The sequence below is a fragment of the Phaenicophaeus curvirostris genome, chromosome 5 (genome assembly GCF_032191515.1).
Source record: "Phaenicophaeus curvirostris isolate KB17595 chromosome 5, BPBGC_Pcur_1.0, whole genome shotgun sequence".
Taxonomy (NCBI): Eukaryota; Metazoa; Chordata; class Aves; order Cuculiformes; family Cuculidae; genus Phaenicophaeus; species Phaenicophaeus curvirostris.
In genome coordinates, this window is record NC_091396.1 from 10,458,943 (window position 1) to 10,472,488 (window position 13,546).

At 41.2% G+C, this 13,546-nt stretch overlaps 2 protein-coding genes across 6 annotated transcripts in view; one reads left to right on the top strand and one right to left on the bottom strand.

The window, feature by feature from the left end:
* Positions 1–1,766, top strand: part of PPFIBP2 (PPFIA binding protein 2) — a 104,000-nt gene extending 102,234 nt beyond the window's left edge. For all 5 annotated transcript variants that reach the window (XM_069857520.1, XM_069857522.1, XM_069857521.1 and 2 more), the window contains one exon: positions 68–1,766. In XM_069857520.1, coding sequence (XP_069713621.1) covers positions 68–139 — 72 coding nt within the window. In that variant the 3' untranslated portion in view covers positions 140–1,766. The remainder of the gene's footprint in view (positions 1–67) is intronic.
* Positions 1,767–1,908: 142 nt separating this feature from the next.
* Positions 1,909–12,597, bottom strand: CYB5R2 (cytochrome b5 reductase 2). Its single transcript, XM_069857116.1, has 9 exons — positions 12,583–12,597; positions 12,321–12,521; positions 11,584–11,656; positions 9,743–9,849; positions 8,585–8,714; positions 7,082–7,165; positions 6,450–6,535; positions 5,586–5,685; positions 1,909–3,820 (listed from the first exon to the last, which is right to left on the bottom strand). The coding sequence occupies exons 1-9, from the start codon at positions 12,595–12,597 to the stop codon at positions 3,648–3,650; spliced, it is 969 nt and encodes a 322-aa protein (XP_069713217.1). The 3' UTR covers positions 1,909–3,647.
* Between the last annotated feature and the right edge of the window lie 949 nt (positions 12,598–13,546).

Sequence of the window (13,546 nt, forward strand, 5' to 3'; positions counted from 1 at the left end):
TTACAGTTGGATTTAACTGCAAGCCTCTAAGTGAACACGCTTACTTGTTCACATCTTGTTTTTTCAGACACTGTTAAGCCAAGATGAAATGCTGAATGACAGCAGGTTTTTAACACCTACCTTTGAAGACTGGAGATGATGTTTCCGTGTGACCAATATAATAAGAATACCTCATGCGTCCAGAGGGATGGCCAGGAGAAGCTTGATGCTGTGGTGCAGAAAAACTTTACCTCTCTTCTGCAATGCAACTTACCACTTAGCATTTAATACTGTCAATGTAGCAACGCATTACAGGTAACTCTCCTCCGTGCCATTTTCAATATTTCACAATGTGAAATACTGTTGAGAGAAGTGGTACTGTTTTCCAGAGTCTGGAAAACCAAGACTGGCAACATGTATCCCTTTATTCTGTCACCTTTTACTTGGTATGTTTGTGTACTGTTATATGAAAGACCTTTTGTAATTTTTTTATTTTTGTAATTGTAATGCAGGAATCATAAATATTCTATAGCTCCATGAGGACTAATCGGAGCCACCTAGAAATTAAGATGGATGATGGTGAGTGCAATGATAGTGGCTCACTAACTACTACTGCAGTCTTGCCAGAGACTGTTTCCCATAAAAGGATTTTAATCTCTCGTCCCTGTCATTAGCACGTATCCTACCCGCTTTTCCTCTAAGTGTAGTGCAGAATGGGAAGAATGGAACATAATACTACATATCAAGCCCTTCCTTTTATCAGGAGGATGACAATCAAGATGGGATGTTCACAAATCTTTACCTAATTCAAAGATACTGAATGACTGCAGCAGGAAATGTAAATTTTAGACTACAAGAAAAACTCAAAAGCTGGTGCTTCATTTAACATGGAGGTCTTTTTAATCACATTTTTGTATATGTACAAAGATGTTCATAATCAAGGAGCAGTCGCAACACTTAACTAATGTAAATGTAACGAAGAATGGTGTTTGCTGCAATCTGTAGGGTAAGTGCAACAGCATTTCCAGCATGATCCATTGTTTGGTTTTAAACAACAGTTCTTTAACTAGAACTATTGGATGGGCTCTTTATGCACACTGACATTTTGTCTAAAACTAATACTGACACCACGTGCAAGCACCAGGATGCTCATAAGCCTTCTGAACAACCAAAATGGTTCAGATAAAGCTTTCTGAGCCCCATACCTGATTGGTCTGAAACAGCATAGGGTCTCAGGAAGACAGGGATAGTGGTAAGCCTATTTTCTTTCCATAGTTACATCTAATTAAATATATGCATGCAAACAGCCCTGAGGACTGCAGACTGCAGCAGAAACACTTTTGTACTATTTGCATGAGAATTGGTGATGTAAACAATAATGGTGGTCACTTACAGTTTTTCCTTCATTCCAGCTACAGATAGATTTTCACAGAATACTTTATTTACTGCTAAGAGACAAACATTACTGCTCTGTGATGTGTAAAACATGATTAAGGAGCATCAGGCAAGTACCATAATAAACTAGATTTTTGTTTCTTTAAAACACCAGACAAAACAGATCTGTTACTATTCTACTAAGACAGGCAGAACTGCAAACGCTGTACAGAGGGAAACAGGCCTCTCACTATTTACTTTCGGGGCTGTTCAAGGGTGAAATTGTCTTCTTTGCAGCAGCAATTACTTGTGGCATCTGTTCACATGTTTCTCATGTATTACTAAGGTATTAACAGGATATACTAATAAACAGGGAAATGCCAGAAAATAAAGAGGCTCAATTGTACAGAAAAGATTTGGTCTTTATATGGATGCTTTGCATTGCTCTCCCCTTACTGACTGCAGGGTGTTGGTTTACCTGTCAAGGTAGCCAGAAGGCAGGTCACTCCCAGCCACAACCCTTCCAAATAAAGAAGAAATCTCAGGTACTGGCCAGAGTCTGCATTAAGGTCTCTTCAAGAACCATCACAGAATGGTTTGGGTTGGAAGGCCACTGCAGTTAAGGCTTCATCAGTGGCGCTTTTTAAAGGTGATCTACTCTAGTCCTCACTCTATGTCAGACTCTGTGCTGTATGGTCAGATTTTGGAAGCTAAACACATGATTTTATTGTCCAAAATTGTAAAACTGAGGCAAATTTTTTTCAGTCACTGAAAAATGAAATGACAATACAATATACAAAGGAATGAGATTTCAGTCTACCCACCAGTCTAAAAATGCTTAATAAAAGGTATCAAATGTATCAGTCGAGTACATCTCTCATTTGGCAATGCAATCAATTAGTGACCAGATCACATAGTACAGGCATTTGAAATGCTTTGTCAGGTTAATTAGCCAACAGACTTACTACAACACTACAAATAGGATAAGCTGCTCCAACAGAGGCAGTCTTAATATCACTGGGATATTCTAAGCAGATTTTCTTTTGATGAGGTATTTATAACTCAGTGTGGTGTTGTGCTAATGTGGCTGTGAATTCTCAAACTACAAAATTGATTATTTTTAATGTATATAGTAAGAAATCCCAATTAGCATAACATAAGCATAAATGCTTATTTTTTTGGCCTGTTAAGAATAAATTTTGAATGTTCCTCCATCTCTTACTGACTGTGGAATGATTTTAACAAATACACCTGGTTGATCTCTTATCAGACCCAGAATTGCAGTCCAAACCCTCTTTCTTTGTATTGCTACAAATGTAACTGATGAACTACCCAACCCCGTGTCAATTTTTTAGGTAGAATGAGTTTGCTTTAAATAAATAAAAATAGTTACAAAACATACTCATTAGCACCTGAAGAAACAAGTCCTCTGGCTCAGGGATTTGTCTCACCTTAGAACAAATGTACTATAAACTAATTCCCGGACATGAACACGCAGCATTTCAGGCCTTGAAGACTTAAATGCTACACAGTAAAAACAATGAGATGAGGGATTAGCTGAGCTTAAAATCGACTCAGCATAGCTTACAACAGGAAGTAAGAAGCCACGTTTTCTCTAAGCGAAAGACATTTATGAAGCTGCCAAAAGAGCAAGCACTACCCTTTGAGAATGACATTCAAATCATTGCATAGTTGTTTGTATATGCAGCCCTGAGCTTCCATATACAGTTGGCAGTGATTGTTTAGCTAAGGCTGTTAGAAAACAGCATGAAGTTATGTAATACTCCTGAAGAAATTTCACACTAATCAGAACTCCTGTTACAGTAATAAGCAATTTGCATGTCACTCAAATGCTGTTTAGACACGATTTTCAATAGCATACTTTGACTTCTTAGGTAGTAAAAAGACTGTACTCTTCTTTGCTAGGATGCGCTAAATGAATTACCTATAGAGCACAGTCAAATAGTCCTAGTCCAATTTTATAGCCCTCTCCTACTTCCATACCCACATTAACAAACAAGTGTTCTTTTATCTTTGTCCTATTTATATTTATTTTCCTCAGAATTAACACTTCATACTAGCTTAAGAAGTTAGACTAAGCTACTTCCACACAATTCAAGATGATCTCTCAGCTTCTTAGTATTAAAACACGCAAAGGTAATTATGAAGTTACAATCCACATTAGCAGTTTAAAAACAGACACACACAAAAAAAAAATACTGCACAGTTACATACCAGTTGTTCCCATAGGAAAATATGCAGTACTTATGAAAAGGTATCAGATGACATTGGCGTTAATATGAAAAGGTACTGCTCTTGGAATAACCGAGTTTGTCCAGGTTGGGCTGACACGCAAACTGAATCATAGGTGGTGGCCCACACATGAGAATGAGCGTCTCGCTGCCAGGGGGAGGGAGGTAGGTTTTAATCATGTCTGCAGTGACGAAGCCAGAACTGTACTTCCAATCTGAAACCAAAAAATTAAACTATTAATTTGAATCTGTGAACCAGCTGTAGCCTTTTTAAACTGCCTATGTAGTACTCAGTAAGCAGCTGAAGAATCAGCAGTTACGCCATCATCACTGCAAGCTAAGGGAGGGTTTAAATCTCTCTCAGAGCTCAAACTGAGTGGTCCCCTTCAATAGGGACAACAAGCATGTGGATAACAAGGATCTGGTTGATAAGACATGAAAGGCTGTGAATAGATGATAGATTTAAAAAAAAAAATTAGACAGGAGACAGAGATAAACGGAAGGAGTAAATCAGCTTTTCCAGTGAAGAGAGGTCACCCAGGGCAGTTGTGCAGGGAGAGGGATTGAGACTTATGCCATCCAACAAATTAAAGAAAAAAACTTGGAAAAAGAGATCAAGTGGTGAGCTGACAAAGTTTGATGATGACAAAAGTTCTGCTGTGTAGTTAAGTGATAAAAGAAAAATAAAAATTTTAAAAGAGGAAAGATATACTGAATGATTTCAAGCAGTAATATTAGTGAATGCATCTGCCATTTAAAGTGAGCCAAGTAGGAAGAAAAATCCCACCTTCACATAGCTCATTTATCAGGAGCAAGATATTGGGGTTACAAAAATCAAATCAATCAAAAGGCATATGAAATGTTAAGAAGTATCAGGAAAGGAACACAACATCAAAGTAAAAATATAGTCTGCCTGCATCTTGACCAGTGCTGTTCAGTTTTTATCTGCTGAGCTCAAAAAGGGACATAGCAGAGCTGGAAAAGGTTGAGAGGACAAGGATGAGCAAAGGTGTGTAATCGCTGTATGTGGAGGAGACCCGCAAACTTCAGGACAGAAGAGATGGGGCAGTAGGGTGCGACTGATGGATGTAAAATTGGTAACATGAAGACAGTTGATAGGCAGCTTTTCACATTCTTTTCTAACGTGAGAACCAAGAAGCAGATGCAAACCAGAAGAAGTCATTCTTCACAAAAAAGTGCTAATCCTATGAAGGCACTAACAGAGTGCCAAAAAGCTTACCCAGGGTCCAAAGGAGACACTAAGTTCATACAAAAGTAGTCCACTGAGAGTTACTATAATATATCTGTAAAGACACATTTCACTCAGAACTGATTAAAATTAAAGACACTTCCAGAGTGAGTATCAAGGCCTACTGGTTGCTATTCTCTGGCCACCCACTCACGGCTATTGCTGACAAGAGGTACAGAACTTTGATCTAACTCAGTTTGGCTCTTATTCTGTTAAATAAAAGTTCAGACTACTTACAACATCAGCAAACATGAATACCCAAGTTTCAAAGGAGATGAGTAGATAGAGTTCACCCTCTCTTTCCATTCCTGATTCAGCACTATACCAGCCTACAGTTAATGCCTTAATCTAGACACATGGCAGTTTTGTTTTACCACAACCTAATCTAAAGCTGCTACAAAATGAAGATGTGCGTGTAGTATTTACAGGTATTAAGCGATCAACTGCATGCTCACATCACCTGATTTGGCAGAGAGCACAAAACAGGGCTGTAACTTTTGTTTAGAAGTCCCAAAAACTGGCACATCGTGAAATACATCAAATACATCAATAGATCACTTTTCAAAAGGTGATGTGGTAAGGCTTGTTTCTGAGGGGACGGAGGTATCTTTGTTTAAAAGTGTAAGACAAGAAAAGTTGATACAATACTAATGGTCCCTTGAACAAGAGTAAAATTCTGACTGTTGTACAGCAATGAACAAAGGCATTTCCAATGTGTACTGGTAGCCTACCTTGTGGAGGCCTGTCCAGCGTATACCAGAACGTGAACTGATCAGGATGCCTCTTAGCAATGTCTTCTAGCTCAGCTCTCAGTAACATATCTTTTTCTGTCTGCAAAATGAGACTGCTGTTTAGCTCCAAATCATCTCAAGATGCCCTTTTACATGAGCTATTCTGGCATTCAACAAGACAAATGCAGTAATAACTCATTCACACCAAGAAAGCAATAGATGATAGGCTGTTATCATTACAGGCTTCTGTACATTCAATCAACTATGAGACTTAATAGCCACCTAAGATGACAATTTGAACTTTATAATCCAGGCTAAAATCACAATTAGCTGGATTTGTCTCCAACCCTGGCAAATACAGCTCTGCATCAGCATGGTGAAGGTTAACTGTGGAAACAGATTAATGAAGTAAAATCCTGTTCCCTTGAGTGAAGGAGTAAAATGAGCAGAGGGATAAGGATCTGTTCACACTACTTATTCCCTAATAGAGGAATTAGTGAGTGTGAGTGAAGCTATGACAAGCCACGTTCAAAACAATAAAAGAGGATCATGGGAACTATGACTGCACCATGAGGTATTTATAAGGGGCCTTATGTCTCATTTGTTTTATTCAGTTTCTCCTTCTTAAATTATTTTAACAAGAGATTAAGAACTTACATAACAACCACTGCCTGCCCCTCCCTATGGTGATCATTTTGAAATGTGCTACCTCACATAATATTTTCTCATAAATGTTGGGTGAAAATGCAAATCCAAAGAGACTGGCCCCTCCAGAGCTCAATATCCCATCAATTTAAAAAGCTCAGGGGCCAACAATAAAAGCTGGTCATTAAAGAAGCAAAACTGATGAGTCTGTATGCTCACCTGATTAGCAAAAAGAAGGTAACATTTTGTGGAGTCCTTAGGATCATTTGTGATACGACGGATCAGTTGCAACATAGGAGTTATTCCTGACAAAAAACAAAGCAGACAATAGATAAAAAAAGGTATTTCTTTCAACCCACATAAAGCTGCAGTTTTCAATATACTGCCTTCCTTCAGTCTTCACTAGATGCTTAGTTTGCACAGGGCTACATACCTCTGAATATCTAATCCATGCCAAGTTCAGAGCCTGGGGGTTTCTATTATCACAAATTATTTCAAACCAAAACCACAATAATGGTATTTGAGGCTCTCCTCTTCAACATTCTCTATCATATACAGTATTTTTACTCTCAAGACATTCTCCTAAAATATTTTTTTGTCATCGAGACTGAATGTCAGAGACAAAGTGACTCCTCTGAGGCCACACAGCAAATCAAGGTTAAAACTGTGCAGTTGCTAGTTCCCAGGACCAAGCTCAAGCCATCTGAAAGCCTCGCTATCACCAAACACTCATGAAAAGAAGTACAGGTGGAAGTGCTCTGCTGCTAAAGCACAGCGTTTGAATCTCCTCACGCACATCCATAAAGACGTCTTTGTTTTCTAGGCATTCCATATGATGAGAGTAGTTTTACCTGTTCCTCCAGCTATCATCCCAAGATGCTTTGCAAACTTTTTCTCTGCTTCAGACTTCTTATGAGGCTTGATAAGAAAGGTACCTAGAAGAAATATTCAAAACCTATAGGTACATTACCTCCTAAATAAACATGGATACAACTTCCATGGGAATAAATTACTATAGCCTACCAACAAATTTAGACAGATCTTCTGGAAATGCTAAATGGACTCAGCACATCATTAAGTCCTGAGCAGAGAGCAGAGACCTTGTCTCTGTAAACTCCAATCCCAGCTCTGAACAACTGATTTACTTCTACCTGACACAATTTATAATAAACTCAAGGATTCTCACATCACTGCCTAGAACACAATAACTGTGGATGACAGCATCAGCTAAAGGTAACAACAGCTTCTACTACAAAGAAACAGGTTTCTTGGGCCATCTTCCTCATCCTCACTTGGACCACAGATCTAGCCATTTTTCTGTGTCCACATTCACTCAAGTTGTATTAAACAAGCATCAAGCAAAAATCCCTGCAACGATGAGAATTAGGAATGCTGGGCCCCTGCATACTTTTACCATCAAGCACTTTATTATTGTAATTCATTCCCAGTTAATGAGATGCCTGCGGCATTCATAGCCAGCTTGATGACTGTCTTCTAATATCCTGTGTTAAGACTTCACTGATTTCTGCTCCACACCTGGGTATACTGTTGCTTCAAAACTGTCACAAAACCAGACAGTTTGTAGCTGAATTAATCTCCAAGGACCAAGCCATGTGAAAAGCCCATGAAAAGCACCTTACACAAAAAGCACTTGTCATAGCACTCTTTACAGCAGCCAAAGCAGAGCAGAAAGGAAAGTTTGTAAACGTGCATCGCTAGTTTCCGCTGAGATACAACAGATTCATCTGTGCATTACTTATCATAAAGGGTCATGATCTAGAGAAGCGCTGAGTTCTTATCCCCCTAAAGTACAAGTTAAGTGCACAGTCCCTCTCAGTCAAGATCAGTGCAAAATCTTTTACTTACATCTTGAAAGAGGATTACTTCTCTGAAGTTCTTTCCTCCCAGTCAACTCAGACCTGGTTTAATTATGAAACAGAGCTGGCTCTCAGTCAGCAAGTTATTCAGTAACAACACTGATATCCTCAGAGGGCATTTTAGGCCACAAACTCCCTTGTTTAAGAAGCCTCTGGAGTATCTCTCTCCATACATATAGCTGAGCTACTATTTCCAGTGCAGCCTTCTCAGTAATATAATGCAATAGCAATTTTGTCAGATTTAATTATAAGGTACTTGGACTGAAGCAAAAGCCTCACACAAAGATAATGGAGTACTCTTTCCCAGCACATCAGTTCTGATAGGCACTTGATCAAGACCAGGAAAGGCGGATTTTCTCTTTTCCACTTTTTAAAAAAATGATTCTCTATATGCAGTTGTCAAGTTTTATAAAATACCTCTGAAAATAACCAATATAAGTCCCTCCTTTTTGACCTCCACCTTCCAAGTCACAGTACCTGCCCCCTCATAGACAAGGAGTCCATTTGGCCCTCTGAAATCAATAGCATCTCCAATCTTCATGTCATCCAAGTACTGGGACATCTTCCCACCTTCTGGAAACTTGGGATTCACATTTTTGTGGTAGACCTGTAAAAATAATAATTCATATGATATGAACCACTAGTTTTCCTGCAGACAATCTGACAAACTGTAGAACACAACACTGCAGGTCTGAAATTTAACATCCAAGAAAGAAATTGTGACAATTCTTTGCTCTCCGTTATATGTTGCACCTTACAACAAGAAGCAGCCAAATAAGTAAAATGCACTCTCATGCAAATGCTCCAATGCTCTCAGACAGCCAGGCTAATACGAATAGGTGGTAGGCAGATGATGCATGAGTGCCCTCATTTTACTACTGCTCCAGCAAGAACCATATGTTACCCATTTTTGCAATCGTGCCTTAGGAAAAAAGCATTGGTACATCTTTTCTTTTTAAGATTTTCCCAGAGATTTGAGCCACAATAGCTTTTTCACCTTTCAAAGCACGTAATAAGTTAATAACAATTTGACATACTTGCAACATAATAAGCAGAGCATGCAAAAAAAAAAAAAAAGGGCAGATTTTTACCTAGGGACAAATCATAGAAAAGGATTAGAAAATCTAGAAGTCCTGGGATCAAGTCATCCTGCATTCCGTAACTTAAATGATTTCCCTTGTTTCTGTATCCCATTTTACTAGTAATTAGCAGAACTTCTGACGCTTACAGATGCAGAATGTCTGTAGTGTCACCAAAGAGAGATGTTATCGACTTGTTTCTTGCTTATGGCTATGGCAGTAAGTACTAGTAACAGTATAAACAGCTTGAGAGAGACTGATCACTATTCGGGCATTGCCAAATAAAAGATACTAGGGATGTTCCTGCAGTACTGCCAAGGAAGTGATTCCCTTCGTCACCTTCCCTGCCTCTGCTATTTCTCAGTGACATACAGTGGATACGTAAGATACAACTTATTATTCAAGGATAATGCGAAATGGTTGTTTGCCATGCAGTAATCCTATATGAAAGAAGATCAAACAAAACAAACCCTATATTTTACTAAAGTTAAATACTTCCCTTCCTTCCTTCCTTCCAGTTAGCAATTTACCTATATTAAAGGAAACTAACATTTACCTTTATAATTAAATCAACATAACCTTTTATCTCGTCACTGGAAACTGGGGTATAGGCTCGAATCACCAGATTACCATCAATTTTTGCAGAAAGATAAACATGTTGGCCTAGGGAGAAATAATGACAATCTGATTATTTATTTCATCACTGGTTTCAAGCTTTTCTTAGGCCTAAAGAGCAAGAAAACAGAGAAAAGCAGGTATTATAACCTGTTAAACACAATCAACAACGAAGAAAATCTTTACCATATAAATTCTGTATAAAACACCTGGTCTCTCTTCTTTTTTCAACAAGACTTTCTGAAGCATGTGGAAACTGGGCAGAGCAGATACATTACAGAATCAAGGATGAAACACTAGGAAAGCAGGAAATTTATAGTACAATAGCAATACAGAAAGTTTGTTGCTCATTCTCAAGTGCTCTCTATGTTTTGGGCTCTGCTGTTCTTATGGTGGTTAATGAAGTGAAAGTAAGGACACACCAGTTCAGATACACGAAGAAAGAAATAAGTATTACCATTTAATACCAGCAATCTTTCAGAGCAAACTTTGCCCAGAGATTCTGCAACAAGACATTAAGAACAAAGCCTTGGGCCATATTCCTGGACACTGAACACTGCTGTCCACAAGGAGTTCCTAATGCTCGGAACCTAATGCTCCAAGAGGCAGACTCTGAAAGGCACACGTTCCTTTCTCCTGATTAAAAGATCTGAAACTCCATGCCAAGGATAGTCACCTCAGCCAAATGGCACTGATCTGGAGGGTAGTATGGAAAAGAAAAAAAAAAAAAGGCCAACAGTGCTGGCAGAAAACACTTTTGTTTTTAACAAAATGATCCTGGTAAGAAGTAGAAGGCAGGAATCTCACAGGAAGTAGTCTGGCCTATACAGTTTCACAATCTTATTCCTGAACTCTTAAGAATAAATTCTGGAAAACATAAGCACTGCAGGGTGCATCTCAATTTGTTTATAATTTGCCTAGTTAATGTGGACGCTTCAATTACACTTTTCCATACAAGTCAGAAGATAACTTGGAGAAAGACTGCTGTCCTTGACAAGCAGCATAAGAGAGGATGTGCTCATAACATGGAATTTGAAAAGGCCCTGACACTTGCCATACAGCAAGGGAAACTGAAACACAGCACAGCACAAACTGGGCTACATCTGCAGATCAGAAAGGGAGACTTTCCCCTATATAGATAAACGTGAATTCAAGGTCCAAGGTTCAATGCCATCAGTTTTGCAGGGTACAGGAAAGATGACTATGCTAATTCTAGTCTGAACTGAACTTCATGCTACAGAAAGCAAGACAAAGTTGTACACCTGTGCATGCAAATCAAAGGCAAGTGCACGCATGGAAAAGCTCTGAATATTGTAGCATCTTCTATACACAGTAGCTGTATTGTCCCCTTTGTTTTGCACAGAAGAGTTGTGCTCTTTCTCATCTACAAGTGCAACTGTACTCATCAAAAGTCCGAGGGCAGCTGACAACAAACTGAGGACACAAATAAGACGTATGAAGAAAGCTTTGGCAGGTACCATTCTGCTTATATCGTGACTAGCAGTGAGTTTCATCAGACTCAGTTCAGTTTCGTGGTTCAGGTCCTCAACTACATTAGAAAATTTAACACAAGCAGAACAAAGCACACACATAAAAGATCAGAAACACAACCCTTCGGGAAATCAGACTTTACCCTCTGACACAGAAGCATTTAGATGGAGTTTTTAACTCCTTGTTTTGCTGAGCATTAGATTCCTAAACAGTTACAAGCCTAAGAACTATGAGTATAGTTAACAACCCTAAAACCAGAAATACATGTAATGAAGTGTTTTCAGTACTTACCTACAGGTAAGCCTAATATATGATCTGGTGAAGGTAGCTCAAAACGGAATTTCTTAGTATCGTGACTGATTTCCTAAAAAAAAGAAACAAACAATATTAGGAGGTCAACATCCCCACTGCTTTGGATTTCAAACCAAACTCAATGTGATATACTTTAGTAAGCACTTTCTTTATAAGCATGGAAGCCAAACGCCAGGAAGGGAAGCAGGGTAGTTGGACTCAATGATCCAGCGTGGGTCCTTTCCAACTTAGTGATTCTACAATTCTGTTATATGGCTTTGAAAAATAAAGTTTAAGCAGATCAGAAATTTAAGAACTTAAGTATTTTCCTCTTTAATTCCACAATGAGTGTTTTTTTGCTGTCTGTGCAATCCCTTCAGCACCTTTACATGAAGAAAAACTGGAAGCCCTCTATTACCTAAGGTCAGTGAGCACGTTTTGCAGCCAAAGATCAGGCAAGACACGACACGCAGAAGTAGAGGCTGTTAGGATTACTTATTACTGATATACATCGGACAGAAATCAAAGGAGAACCAAAGCTTCAGACTAGGGTTAAGCTTACAAAGAAACGACTCCACCCTTCATTTGAAGCCACCACTTGAAACCTCAGCCCCCCTGGGCCAACGAACCACCCACCCCTCAGCCCCCCTGGGCCAATGAGACCCCTGTCCCTCAGCCCCCCTGGGCCAATGCGCCCCCTGCCCAGTGCACGGGAGGGGGTCGGGGCGCTCGGTCACCTCTTTCTCCACCAGCCGCAGCGCGTATTTCGCCAGGGGGTCCTGCAAGGTGACGGGGCCGCCGGCCCTCCGCCCCGCCCGTCTGAGCAGCAGCAGCAGCACCGCAGACACGGCCACCGCGGCCACGGCGACCACCACCGGGGCGCCCTGTGAGGAGGAGAAGGAAGAGGAGGACAAGTGGTTGAGGGAACAGCTCGCCCGCTACACCCACCCAGCCACCCTCTCTCTCTCTCTCTCCCCCTCCCTCACCCAAGCCCCTCACCGCAAACATCTCCATGGCGGCCCGGACCGTGGCTGCTCCGAGCAGCCCCCACGCCACCCGCGCACCCTACATAAGCCACGCCCCCTTCGACACGCCCCGGCAAGGCCACGCCCCCTCACCATACCGCTCACGCGCCCCACACAGGCCACGCCCCCTCCTCATCCACTCGCCCCTCCTTCCATCGGCCACGCCCCCTCGGCATCCGACCTCCCCTCCTCATGCAGACCACGCCCCCTTTCGCATAGGCCACGCCCCTCCTCCCGCCCCGCGCCCTCATTGGCCACGCCCCTTCATCCGCACCGGACACGCCCCCTCCGCCGCACAAGCCACGCCTCATCGGCCACGCCCCTTTGCCGCGCCCCACCCCCCGGGCCACGCCCCTTCGCCCGCAGAGGCCGATCCCCCGCACAGGCCATACCCCCTCCCCATCTCCCGGCTGTGCGTTACCCCCTTAATCTTAAAACTGCGGGATCCTTTCGGGCAGACCCCGCTGTGGAAAGAGAGGACGCACCTCCAAGCAGAGCGCGTTGAAGGAGGGATGGGATGCTGCTGCTGCTGCGCTGTTGCTCCGCTGGCTTCACCCAGGAGGTCAAGGGAACGCGAGCAACCAGAGCAGTGTTATGCTGCAAGTGAGTCACTATGCAGTCCTAACCTGGGAAAAGAGAAGGCAAAGTGAAATAATTACGGACCAAGAATTCACAGAGATAATGCCAGAGTCAGAGATCAACAACATTTTCAACATCTTGTTTATCTACATAGCCAGAACCCAGGTTTCAGGCAATACCTGATTCGTCTTCTGTTCTACTGCCAAACATGCTTTAACAACAGCCATTTACTTTCTGATTAAGTTCTTCCCTCTCCAACAAAAGTTACAAAAATGCTTTAATAACGACTCCTGCAAAGGCTCTCCAGGTGCTTCACTGGCAATGTAGCCGGACTACAGCCCCTGCACACATACAGAGCA

What these genes read in the sequence shown, in the direction of transcription:
- CYB5R2 (XM_069857116.1), bottom strand. An exon ending in TGCGGCTGGTGGAGAAAGAG is followed by an intron (nt 11,657 to 12,320) that starts GTGACCGAGCGC and finishes TCTTTTTTTTAG; the next exon opens with GAAATCAGTCACGATACTAA. An exon ending in CCTTGTCTATGAGGGGGCAG is followed by an intron (nt 7,166 to 8,584) that starts GTACTGTGACTT and finishes TATTTCTTCTAG; the next exon opens with GTACCTTTCTTATCAAGCCT.